At 43.1% G+C, this 13475-nt stretch overlaps 1 protein-coding gene across 1 annotated transcript in view; it reads right to left on the bottom strand.

Moving 5' to 3' along the window:
• LRP1 (LDL receptor related protein 1) overlaps positions 1-13475 on the bottom strand; it is a 2772300-nt gene that overhangs the window by 2527873 nt on the left and 230952 nt on the right. The window contains exon 2 of the mRNA XM_044083629.1: positions 7680-7802. Within this exon, the coding sequence (XP_043939564.1) occupies positions 7680-7802 (123 nt within the window). The remainder of the gene's footprint in view (positions 1-7679; positions 7803-13475) is intronic.

The following is a 13475-nucleotide window of genomic DNA, read 5'->3' on the forward strand; positions in this document are numbered from 1 at the left end:
TCCATGGTAGGAGTAACAAAATCTAATGCAATTTCCTATGCACTTGGAGATTGTCTGTTTTGAAATTGCTTTTCCTTCCCTTCCTGTTGCATATGCTACCAGTAGCTGGTCAGTTTTTCTATTGCCCTTGGTCCTGTCCAGGTAGTAGCATAATTGTCTATGTACATCCAAGGTATGTAGCAGTCTTTCTCCCCTGTTCTGTGGGTTAGGGAAGAATGTAGGTAGGTGGATAGCCTGATTTAAAGAAACTCTGGAAACCACCTTAGGCATAAAGGAAGGATTTGTTCTCATGGACACTCTATCTTGATGGAAGATCAGGAAGGGTTGCACTGCCATTAATGCCTGAAGTTCAGATACCCTTCTTGCTGAAGTGATTGGCAGCAGGAAAGCAGTCTTCCATGATAAGTATTGCAATTCTGCTGTTGCTGCTGGTTCGAAAGGAGGAAGTGTCAATTTTTCTAGCACAAAGTTCAAGTCCCATGCTGGTAATGGTGGCTTCCTAGGAGGCTTTACATTTTTACTTCCTCTCAGAAACTGTCTGAGCAGAGGATGTGAGAAGACAGGAGGATCCAAGTCGTATTCTGCTGAAATAGCTGATGCATGAATCTTGATGGAGGAATAGGACAGGCCTGTGTGGAAGAGCTCTGCCAAGTATTCCAGAATGTTGGCTATGTTTACCAGTGACACATCTTCTCCTTTTCAGTACTCCAAATGAGATATCTTTTCCATTTTGCTGAATAATTTTTTCTTGTTGAGGGTCTGCGAGCCTCAAGGATAATGTCTTTAACCCTTTGGGATAAATTTGGGTCAATTGGTCTTATGCAATGTTCCAGGCAGTCAGCTGCAGAGTTTTCAGGTTTGGATGCAGATTGTTGTAGTTGTTCTGTGTTAACAGCAAGGGAACCAGGGGTAGTGGCCATATTTGTTCCCGAGACATGCTCCTCAGTAATGGGTACCAATGTTGCCTTGGCCAGTCTGGAGCTATCAGAATGATCCTTGGACGGTCCTCTTTGATCTTCAATAGCACTTTGTGCATCAAAGGAAGTGGCGGAAATGCATATGCTGTCAGGTTTTTCCAACTGAAGGATAGGGAGTCCACCTTCCAAGCAAGAGGGTGGTACGTCCTTGTGCAGAATTTCTTTAGTTGGTGATTGCGTGGGGATGCAAATAAGTCTATTTCTGGGAGTCCACATTTTCTTGTAATGGTTTTGAAGATGTCCGGATGCAGCATCCATTCGTGGGCATCCGTGGTAGTCCTGCTTAAAATGTCTGCTAGGATGTTTTCTTTTCCTGGTACAAAAATTGCTTTTAACTGAATGTTGTAGCTCAGGGCCACATTCCAGAGATCCAGTGCCATCCGGCAAAGAGGATACGAGTGTCTGCCTCCCTGTTTGTTGATGTACCACATAACTGTGGTGTTGTCTGTCCTGATCATCAATAGATTTTGCTGAAGGAATGGTCTGAATGCCTGAATTGCCAGTTTTACTGCCAGCATTTCCTTTAGATTTATGTGTAGGTGCAGCTGGTTTTGAGACCATAAGCCTTGTATGCACTTGTCCAGCATGTGTGCCCCCCAACCAAGGTCTGAGGCGTCTGTCGTGATGGTTTGGCTTGGTTGAGTACTGTGGAAAGGCAATCCTGTGTTTGATTGACAAGCCTGAGCCCACCATAGGAATTCTTGCTTCAGGCATGGAATAATGGGAATCTGGGTTTCCAAGCTGTGCTTGTGTTGAGACCATAAATTCCTTAGGTACCACTGTAGTTTTCTCATATGCAGTCTGGCATGAGGAACCAATATTATGCAGGATGCCATGAAGCCCAAGGCTTGCAGAACTTTTCTTGCTGTCAGATGGTTCTGTTTTGTTAAGGCCAAGAAGTAGAGAGGTAGCTGCTCCTGTTTTTCTACTGTTAGGAATGCCATTTGCCTTGATGTGTTCAACTCTGCACCCAAAAAGGTTATTCTCTGGGATGGTATCAGTCTTGACTTTTTTATATTGACTGTGTATCCCAGGGCTTGTAGCAGATAAATGACCCTTTGTAAATCTTCTGCTAGCTTGGTTTCGTTGTCCGCTTGTATCAGGCAGTCGTCCAGGTATGGGTAGATTTGGATTCCCTGAAGCCTGCAATGAGCAATTACTGATGCCAGGCATTTCGTGAACACTCTGGGCTCAGTAGATAAGCCAAAGGGCAATGCTGAGAATTGATGATGCTCTGATCCTGCAAGAAATCTGAGGTATCTTCTGCAGTTTGGCCGTATGGGGACGTGCAGGTATGCCTCCTTGAGATCTAGAGTCACCAGCCAAGACACCTTGCCCAGCATGGGAAGAAGCTGCTGTAGGGTCAGCATTTTGAATTTTGGAACAATGAGGAATGTGTTTAAAGCGGACAAGTCGAGAATAGGTCTCCATTTGCCTTCTTTTCTTGGTACCAGGAAGAGTCTGGAGTAAAATCCCTTCCCTTGCTCCATAGATGGTACCTTTTCTACAGCTCTCATCCTTAATAATTGGGATATTTGTTTTAGTGCTTCTGTCTTTTGATTTGGAGGTAGGTTTGGCATTCCTCTTTCCTGGTAGAGTATGGAAGTGAAACCTGTAACCTTGGTCTATTATCTGTAAAATCCACTTGTCTCTTGTGATGTAATGCCAGTTTGTCGTAAATAAGGCTAGCTTCCGCCTAAGGGTGCTTGCAGTTGTTCCCTGCTAGGCGGTGCCAGAGCCAAGTCACTGTGATTGACCTGTAGTTGTGGTGGTGGCTGTGTCTGTGGCTGTGCCTCGCTGGTTGTTGCCCTGCCACTGACGTCCTCTGTAAGCACCCCTGGATTGGCTTCTGCCTCTTGAACGCCTATTCCTGCCTCTCTGAGTTCTGGAGGAGTCTGGAAAGGACCAATTCTTGGAGGGCCAATTCCTGCTAAACCTCGGAGGTTGGACCTGTAAGAAATCTTTTACTGTTTGGACAGACTTTACCTTCTCTTCCATCTTCTTCAGCACTTGTTGTGCAGGAGAGCCAAACAAATTGATCTTATCCATAGGAGCATCTAATAGTTTTGATTTGACATGGTCTGGTAAGGCCTGTTCTTTTAGCCATGCATGCCTTCTGATGACTGTGCCAGTCATGGCTGATCTAAAGGAAGCCTCCAGTGCATCATAGCCGCATTTTAGGGAATGGTTACTGACTTGTTGAATGTTATGTACCATTTCCTGCACATTTTTTGTCTACTGTTTCATCTGAGGACACTTTTTGGTTAACTGATCTAGCAAAAATTCTTGATACTGCATCATGTGAAATTGACAGTTCAAGGCCCTAGCTGAAAGAGTAGCAGAAGTGTAAACTTTTTTACCCCATCTCTCTAAGGATCTGGATTCCCTTTCAGAGGGAGGGGTTTTGGCAGAGGTGGCTGCTACAGCCTTAGGTCCTTGGGAGATAGTCTCTGGATCTGCAAGGGAGCCTTATACAAGTGGTAATGTGTGTCCGGGACCCTGTAGTATCTATCGGGCTTAACAGGGGCCGGAGGCAGAGAATCAGGAGCAGTACAAGCATCATTAAATGCATCATCTACAACAGAAAGAACTGGAGGAATGGCTAAAGGCCTATGTTGTGGTAAATGCAGAAAAGTTCTAAGCCTTTTCTGGAATCTGAAAAATCCTGGCCCTGCCACTGAAATTGTTCCCTCATAGCATGCAGGGTTTCCCCAAAGGAAAATTCCTCAGGCGGAGAGGCAGAAGGAATGGACTCTTCACCATCAGAGTCTTCATAAGGGGAGTATGGGGCCTCTGGAGGGTCTGTTTCATTTGAGTCATCAGAGGAATCATCTGTAGACACTGGCTCAGGGGGTCTGCTCTAGGCCTCTTCTCTGGAGGCGGGTGAGAGGCCCTGTCTGGTTGAGGTTGGGATCCTCGGATTAAAGAAATGAGATCCTCTGCTAAACTAAGCATTTGTGAACTAGAGCTAGGCCTGTGAGAGCGGGGCTTAGCAGGCACAGATTTAGTAGTTTTAGCTGCTTTAGCCCTGGCAAAGGCCTTAATGGACATGGCTGCAGGTGGCCTAGCAGCTCCACGTGCAGGGGTTGAAATATCCAAGGGAATAGTGTCTGATAATTCCTGAGAAACTGTAACAGCAGGTGGGATATCAGAAGCAGATTCCACGAGGTTGGAAGAGGCCTCGGCAGAAGGAAAGTTTTCGGCTGAAGGAGGAACCGCTTGCTCGGTTTCAGCTGAAACCGAGACACTCGCGGTTGGCTTAACCGCGGTTTCGGCCAAAACCGCGGACCGTGAGTGTCGGTCCTTTTCCTTGCGTTTTTTAGATATTTGCGTAGTCGGAGGATCCGACGGCATAATATAAGCAAAATCGGAGCCGAAAAACTCCTCAGCAAACTCCGACCGACGTCTAAGCGTCCGCCGGTTAAAAGAAGCACAGGCTAGACAAGCTGCGACGTCGTGGTCTGGGCCTAGACAAGGTAAGCAGTAAGAGTGGAAATCTTTATGAGGTATTTGTTTCCCACAAGTTAAACAGTTATTCACTTTTTCTGACATCGGCTGAGGCAAGAAAGAGTCCCCAACGGGGTACTTAGCTTTTTAGAAGTCTTCGAAGTAGGATTCGGTAGTAGTAATATCTGGTTCTGACCGACCGGCACTTGCGAACAACTTCTGCTTCGGGCGCCACGCGGCAAGAAAGACTGAGGAAAATGGCGTCGGCTGATGCCTTTATACCCGAATAACTGCAGCTATGACGTCGGGTGAAGTGCGACACCAGCCGAGGCCAGACCCAGACTTTGGAATCCGGCCGACCGAAGGGCTGCCTGATGACAGGACAACCCATTTGTAAGGACTGCAGATGCATCCTTGAAGGACATCGTGTTAAGGGATGAAAGCCTCAACCCAAGGGATTTAGGAACAAAAAACTGGTAAATACAAGAGGTTGTGTGCGTTCCAGGCCTAAACAAAAAAACGCACTTAGTATGCTGGTCCTTGTACAGGATCTTCCTACCACACTTACCCCTCCAAGCTGACATCTAACAAAAAATGATCTACACAATCCAAAAAACTCATAAAAGGGAAGGTTCTCCAATGGGGCACTTATCTGTAACATGCAAAAGTGAAGCAACGATACCAATGACCCAACAAAGATAAGGTCAACAGATACGCGACCTGCATTCAGGATGGCAGCGAGATAGACTGAGGTACACATGCATACATTTTCCTATATACCCAGATACACATGAGCCAAAGTCACATGGTGGACGTACACCCTCAAGAAGGTAAAACTTTGGCACCCCGGATGCTGGCGGAGAAAAACCTGTAAGTTAAGAATACTGCAACATGATTACAGTCAGGACATCTGCACAGTGCATTATGGTATGGGGATGTACTTTGCAGCTTGGGAAAGTTTGGAGTAGTGAGTGGTCCTAATGCTTCTGGTCTTAGGTTATGGAGGATGGACCTATTCCTATTAAATCTTGAGGTGGATAGTAGGAATTGACATACTATGGGACAGAGGAATGAATTTGCAGCCTGGTCAAGTTTTACCTGCCAGGACTGTTTTTTATGTTTGATGTACCTCCTTTACCAATGCAAAAAGTACCTGCAAATTTCAATTTCACATATGATGCTAAAACGTCTGTCTTTACCTGCATACTGACACTAACTAAAATGTCTTCAGTGACTGTTTTACTGTATTACTACTGCACATTATTTAGCATTGGGAGTTCTTTGCTCTCCAGGCCTCTCATGAAAACAGGTCCAAAAAACTCAAGGCAGCCCTCACTTAAAAAAACAAATGTATACACTTGGGTAAAAATATGTGGTGTCCTTAATCCAAGAAGTAGCCGGGGAACAGAAGGCCAGAGACTGGAATAGTAACAGACTGTCCTCAGGGGCATAGGCCGTGGTGCTACAACAACATCCAATGGATGATAGTGGGGGGTTGCTTTCACTCTTGATGAAACCAAAGACAGTAAAGCCTTGTATATAGCTGATTGCACATGGAGGAAAGTTGACTATCAGATTATGCTCGATTCTCTGCACACTAAGCTCCGGAGTGCTTAACAAACACAGGATGTGTCATTAACTACTTGCGTGAAAATTCTATGCAGCATATTAATGACACATTCCACCCCACAGAGTATCACCTCCTGAGGAAAACACCGTCACCAAGGGGTTATTTATAACATCAGTTAGCTTTGTTTGACCATTACTTGTTTATTATTCTAGTATACTAGCATGTATAAAGGTGGAAATAATGAAACCATCATATACTCAAACTCAAAGATGGTGCTTTTACCAAAATGCACACAGTGAAGTATTACAAGCCAAACCAATGTAACTTCCTGATCATCATCCCTTTATGACAAATCCCAAAATGACTGACATGACGAAACCAGCAGCACTAGGAAACTATCAGCTATGCTTGCCATGTGTTAGATCTTTTTCATCTTCATATCAGGTGTCTTCTACTCCTGCTTTTCTCCAAGGCCTAAGTGTGTGTGACTGTGACTATCAGAGAGACACAGATAAGAGGCATAGAGAGGTGTCTAAAGCTTCAATTTAGCTACAGATTCACCAGCAACTGGTTACAGTTTCAGCCAGCTAAGCTGCAACATTAATGATATTAAAAAGTGCTACTGGTACAACTGTGGAAATGGTAACTGAAACAACTTAATGACAATGTTACTGCTGTGAAAATCTACCTATATTTGGCTAGTGGGCTGCTCTCAGGATGACCCCTTCTGTATGCTCAGATCCAAGCCATAAAGAATTCTGGGCTCTGCAGTAACAGAAAACAAGAAATCTACAAACCAGAGCACATTAGAGCTAAATACTGACCAAATCCCTGTAGTCTTTTTGTGTCCTGATATGGATTTGGTGTCCCACACCTCAGCCTATTTCTCTGCCTTATGCCTGTTACTTAGCAAAACAGGTTCTAGCTCCCCAGAAACCTCCATCAACATAAAGCATACATCAGAAAAACAACAAAAAAGTGTGTTCCTCTTCTTTTATTAGGTGATTTAACATTTAGTAATGCTATATCAAAGGAAAGCAGACCTACATTTTATCTAGTTCACTATTCAACTGCCGATGTGCAACAAAAAAGTGAATGCTTTGTGAACTTCAGGCCATGTGTTTCAGCGTGTTATTTGAAAAGTTGGAAGAGCTTCCAGCAAAAAACGCAGCACTACAAAGCATCATGCCATCATTTCACTCCAGTAGCCCTGTTCCTCATTCCTAATCCCACACATCTCTCCTCTCACAGCCAGAATCCAACTCACAGTAAACCCTACTGTAAGGCTTACCACCCAAATATCATTAAATGTCTTTAATAATTTTTCTACTCATTTTTTCTCAACAAAATTCTTTTCCACACCACTATATAACTTTATGAAAGGTACACAATTCCTGTACAAAATGCAATGTTTATGTTCACATAATGCATTTCTGCTGTAGTACATAAAACCACACAACGGTTAAAAGTCCCTTTACTGCAATGTGCTTCAGTTGCTTAGTTCTGGCATTACACTTCTGCTGTACTTCAAATCCCACAAACACGTGCAGTTTTTACGGTACGCCTGCTTTAACAAACTCATCACTCAAATCTCCTCCATGCTTAGCAGACTACAGTGGTTAATAAGTGCCACTAGTAAGACCCATTGTAATGGGCTAAATACAACACATAAAAAATGTACTTACATATATCAGAGTCTTCATCAGAACCATCTGGGCAGTCCTTTTCTCCATCACACCTCCAGCCTTTAGATATACATGTTATCTGATCTCTGCATACAAACTGTTTTGGACTACATGTTTTCGGGGCTGTTAAGAAAGAAACAATGGATTTGTTACTACACAGCAATGGATAAAACAGAGGTCTGTTCAACAAAATAATCTTCCTGGCAGTTCACTGGTCATCATCTTTTCTTCTGATCTGGTTTCCATAGCTCCAGCCACCATATGAGCAAGCCTGTCGCCTTCATGCATTTTGTATGTACAAACATATCCCAAACCACATACCAAATCATTAACATTTTAAATTTACCAAAGTTCCTGCTAACTATGCATATTTACCATAAGTAAAAATAAATAAATAAAATCTTAGAACAGTACAGGGTAAAATGCTGAGGGACACGATGAGATAGATCTCTTAAAAGCGGTAAAGGGCAGGGACTTGTCCTTTACCACTCTAGTAAGAGATTCCCAAGTTACAGCCACTGTGCAAACAAAAGCATTACTCATTTACTGAAACAAACTAGAGTCCTGGTCCCACTAACATTCCACAGGTAGAAAAACACATGGTACATGCAGGGAGGTATCAAGCAAGGAGGTCCCTTAGCTAAGGGGGATCCGAGCTGCATACGATAAAATAAACAAAGTCAGTCATGCAAGTGCCACATAACCCAACAGCTAGTAGTAGTACCGATTCTGCAGAAACAGAGAAATACAATAGCAAATGTAATCATTAAAACTGATGAATGTGATGAACAGGACCTTTCCCACAGAAAAACCCTCACAAAATATCCTTGAAAAACTGTTCAGCATTATTTAATCCAAAAATGTTTACTCTGTAGATTTTATTTACTAGTTATTTGCCAGAAATGTCACACTGACAAGAGCATATATGCGTGGCAGATTCATGAAGAAAATTCCAAAATACGTGTAGTACAAACTAAGCAAGCAATGTAACAAGGCATTCAAAAGTACAACATACATTTGAAAAGTTAAATACAGCACTAATACAACACAATAGTATAACACAGGAAAAGTACTGCTACGGGAACTGAAAAATGACAAAATTCTAACTTCAGGCAGATAGCAGTCTTACTAATTTTTATGTGCTAAGTCACACAGATCATCTGAACAGATACTAACCTTGTACAGTATATAAAAATAGTGATATTCAGAAAAAGTTTAACAAGATCACAGATGCATACCACTTAACTGTCCAGATTTTTGCCTCTTATTTTTGATCCGTCATAAACTTTGTGATTTTCTGACAAATCACTGTGGACCGACATCACTAAATGCAGTACATCTGTGCTTCACATTTCATATTCTTCAAAAAATGCATGCTAACACTAACACTGTCTGTTAGACTAGCAACTTTGAACAGCAATATTTAAAATCTGTCCCTATTTTTGGGCTTTTGTCCCCCTATAATTTTAGGCTTTGCCAAGATTATGTGCTAAGAGTCAAAGAGGTATGCACAGATGTAAACAGTAGAATACGTTTCAACAGATTACTGAATAAGCTGGTACTGTACAAAGAAAGGTACATCAGTGGGACAGGTGAAGAATGTTCATTTGCCCAGAAGAGAAACTGGAAAGAAATACAGAGAGGAGTGGGGTTAATGCAATAAAACGTTCTTCTGATCATTATGAGAAGGGTTCACAGGTGTGTCACGCTTACAACCTCATGAGAAGATATACATGGTCATTTTGTCATTTCCATTTGTCTACAGCATGATCTTCACAGGGCAAAACTCCTCAAAGCAATCTTCTAAATCTTTCTCTTATAGCTATATCTTTTCATATCATTCCCATTTATCAGCCCTTGTACAGTATATGTTCATTGTTCTGTTCTTTGGAGGTTCACTCCAGAAATTAAAAAAATATCCCCCAGAAACTATCAATACTGCAAAAGTTAAGCCACAACCTCTTTCTACTGATAAAGACCAGGACACTAAAATAGTAAGAGGCAATACTTTACACCAACAAACAATCCAAAAGGGCCACCATCCAGCCTCCAAAAAGCCCCATCTCCCTTCTCCAATTCCACTCTTGACTGCTAACTGGTCAGTCCTATAAGGGAAAATCAGCAGAGTGGAAAATCTTAAGGACTTCCTTGCCCAAAACAAAATTGGAGGACTCATATTGACCCCCATAAACAACAAATAGCTATTTCTCAATAACTATACTATAACAGGGGTGGTACAGCCACCTGCTACTAGAAAATTTAACACAGACAACTGCAAAAGATTTTCTAGTTAGTGCATAGCCAGTAACCATCTACTGTTATGGGTTTAAATGCAACTTACACAACTGGACTATGTTCATCACTTCTACTGCTGCAGAAGACTTTAGGCTATATGGGTTGAATACCAAAGCCTATCCAACCCGAGAGAAGGGAGGATATGGATCCAGGAGCCCCGGAGGATGGTCCCTGTAAATCTAGCAGATTTATTAAAAAAAAATTTCCAGTTTGTAATGCCATGTAAAGGCATATACAAAGGACCATGTAGTTGCCTCTACAATGCCCCTAGAGTCCACCCTTTTTCAATGAGCCATTGAACATGAGGCCCTTGTAGAGAGACAGCTTTGACACTGCCTTTAACTGGTTTACTACTGTGGACATAAATAGGCAATAGCTGAGGATATGCATCTGGATACAGTCTGTTTTAACACGGGTTGTCCTTAGTCCCAGTATAAGAATATATATAGCTGATCAGCTTTTCTAAAGGATTTTGTTCTAGTACCTGGGCTGCCTATACATGTCAAGAGTAAGCAGAATCCTTTCTCCCCAGTTCTGAAGGTCTGGACACAACACTGGGAGATTACCAGCCTGATTCAAAGTAAACAATGAAACAACCCTAGCAAGAATGAGGGATTTGTTCATAATGACACCCTATCCCTATGGAAAGCTAGACAGGGTCACCCACCACGAGAGCTTGCAACTCAGATACTCCTCTAGCAGATGTCACAGCATCGCAAAGACATTTTCCATATACTTACCATAACGTTCCATGTGAGTTGTTCATCTCGCCTACATTCTTACACATGGATTTGGAGTACAGCCACCAGCTCCGAGGCGGCCACTTTCACAAGCTCAAGATCTTAGAGTAGCTCAAGGCCAAGTCCCTATCCCATGATGCTCTCTGTCTCACCTCAGATCTAGTTTGCTGATCCCAGCATGTAATATATATAGAACACGTAACAGGTACGCCAGCTGGAGTAAGAAGTCTTATAACAAGACCCACCAGACCACAAGTCTTACTCATTCGTCGAGAACCTGGAGGGGGAAGGTGGGTGGGAATGTAAGAATGAAGGCGAGATGAACAACTCACATGGAACGTTATGGTAAGTACAGAACTTCTTTATGTGAAGTTGTTCAATCTCGCCGTTCATTTTTACACATGGGTAGTGTCCCAAGCACCCTAATCCTGAGTCCTGTCCCTAGAGGCCCTATCTACTTTGTAACGGGTGATAAAGGTATGTGGCTTAGACCAAGTGAAAAGGCAACCAAGCCACATAAGATGAAGAAGTAGAAAAGTACAGTTGTGTACCTACCATAAATGTAGATGTTAGAGTGTATTCACTGCTGCAGTCATTACTCTTGGGTTATCCGGCTGGCAGGCTACCCTCAGTCGGCCAGAATTCCAAAATCTAGGTCCGGCGTCGGTTGCTGTCGCCTCTTCCCTGACGTCAGAGCGCCATGGGTATAAAAGATGCAGCCAACGCCATTTTCTTCAGTTTTTCTTGCCCCAGATGTCAGGTGCCCCAAATTGATTGACTGAAAAATATGCCAATAAGAAATGCATGCACAAAATAATATTTCCTTCATCTACAAGCAAATACACCAAAAAGGTTGTATAGGATAGAGAAGTGCATATAAGTCCCCGCCAAGAGAAAGGGGATGGTGGTGGGTAACCTGGACTGGACTGCAACAGTGAATACACTCGAACATCTACATTTATGGTAGGTACACAACTGTACTATGTTCATCGTGTTTCACTGCTGCAGTCATTACTCTTGGGTAGAATCCCAAAGCTGAGGATGGGTGGCTGGGCTAAACAGGATTAGGAGAGGCTATGAGGCCCTGCAGAACTGCAGTGGCACAGCCTGCTCTGAGTAGAGACGCAAGTGGTAGTGCTTTGTAAAGGTGTGCACTGAACTCCAAGTTGCAGCCTCTAAGATATCTTTGGTTGGTACTCCTCTGAGGAAGGCTGCTGAAGTGGCTGCTGCTCTGGTGAAATGAGGCCTAATGCCCTTAGGCACTGATTTTCCATGTTGAAAATAACAGAAACAGATGCAATTGCCTATCCAGTCTGTTTTGAGATGGCCTTTCCATGTGATCCTGCAGCATATGACACTAAAGGTTGCTCAGTCTTTCTGAAAGCTTTAGTTCTGTCCAAGTAGAAGCGTAACTGCCTGTGTATGTCCAAAGAATGCAGAATTTTCTCACCCTTGTTCTGTGGATTTGGGTAAAAGGTAAGCAAATTAATGGTTTTGGTTGAGGGCCACACTGGACACCACCTTAGGCATAAATGTAGGGTTTGTCCTCAGAGAAACCCTGTCTGAATGAAAAATGATGAAAGGTTCCACAGCCATGAGTGCTTGTAACTCCGAGACTCGCCTTGCAAAGGTTATTGCTAGGAGCAGAGCTGTTTTCCAGGATAAGAATTTTATATCTGCTGTTGATGCTGGCTCGAAAGGAGGCAGTGTGAGTTTTTCCAAAATATATTTGAGGTCCCAGGCCGAAATTGGTGCTCTCCTTGGAGGCCTAATGTTTTTGGCCCCTCTCAGGTACTGCCTTATTAAAGGATGAGAAAAGATAGGTGGTTCCGTATTGTAATGGGCTGAAATGGCAGAGGCATGAATCTTAATTGAGGAGAAAGAAAGGCCTTTGTTCAGCATCACAGTTAGGTATTGTAAAATCTGAGGTATATTTGATACAGATGTGTCAATGCCTTGTTCCTGGTTCCAAGCACAGAATCTCTTCCATTTTTCTGCATAAGATTTTCTGGTACTGGGCCTCCTGGCCTCCAAAATAACATCCATAACAACTTTTGAAAGAGGAGTGTTCTGAATGGCTACATTATCCGCCATGCTGCCAGATTTAAGGTTCTGAGTTGGCTGTGCAGGATCTGATTGTTTTGTTGGGTCAACAAGTAAGAAGTTTGAGGCAATATCCATGCTGGACCTTGAGACAAGCTCTTTAGGATTGGGTACCAGTGCTGGCGGGGCCAGTCTGGTGCAATCAGCATCATTTTTGGCTTCTCTTGTCTGACCTTTAGGAGTACTCTGGGAAGGAGAGGCAGTGGGGGAAAAGCATATGCTGTTAGATTTTTCCAGCTGAATGATACGGCGTCCACTTTCCATGCTTGCTTGTGATAAATCCTTGAGCAAAATCTCTGCAACTGACAGTTGTGAGGGGAGGCAAATAGATCTATGTCTGGGCATCCCCATTTCCTTATTATCATGCTGAAGACTTCTGGATCCAGTTTCCATTCGTGGGGATCCATGAGGTTTCTGCTTAGTTCATCTGCCAGAGTATTTGTTTTTCTTGGCAGGAATTGTGCTTGCAGGTGAACTTGAAAAGCCAATGCTGTGTCCCATAAGGTCATTGCTTTTCTGCAGAGGGGGTAGGAATGTGTACCTCCCTGCTTGTTTATGTACCACATGACCGTAGTGTTGCCTGTCTTTATCAGTAACTGTCCTGGATGAAGCAGGTCCTTGAAAGCTGTCAGGGCATTTTTAAACAGCTAGCATCTCT

Source organism: Protopterus annectens, chromosome 9.part0 (assembly GCF_019279795.1).
Source record: "Protopterus annectens isolate FY-2018-M chromosome 9.part0, PAN1.0, whole genome shotgun sequence".
In the NCBI taxonomy this organism is placed as follows: Eukaryota; Metazoa; Chordata; order Ceratodontiformes; family Protopteridae; genus Protopterus; species Protopterus annectens.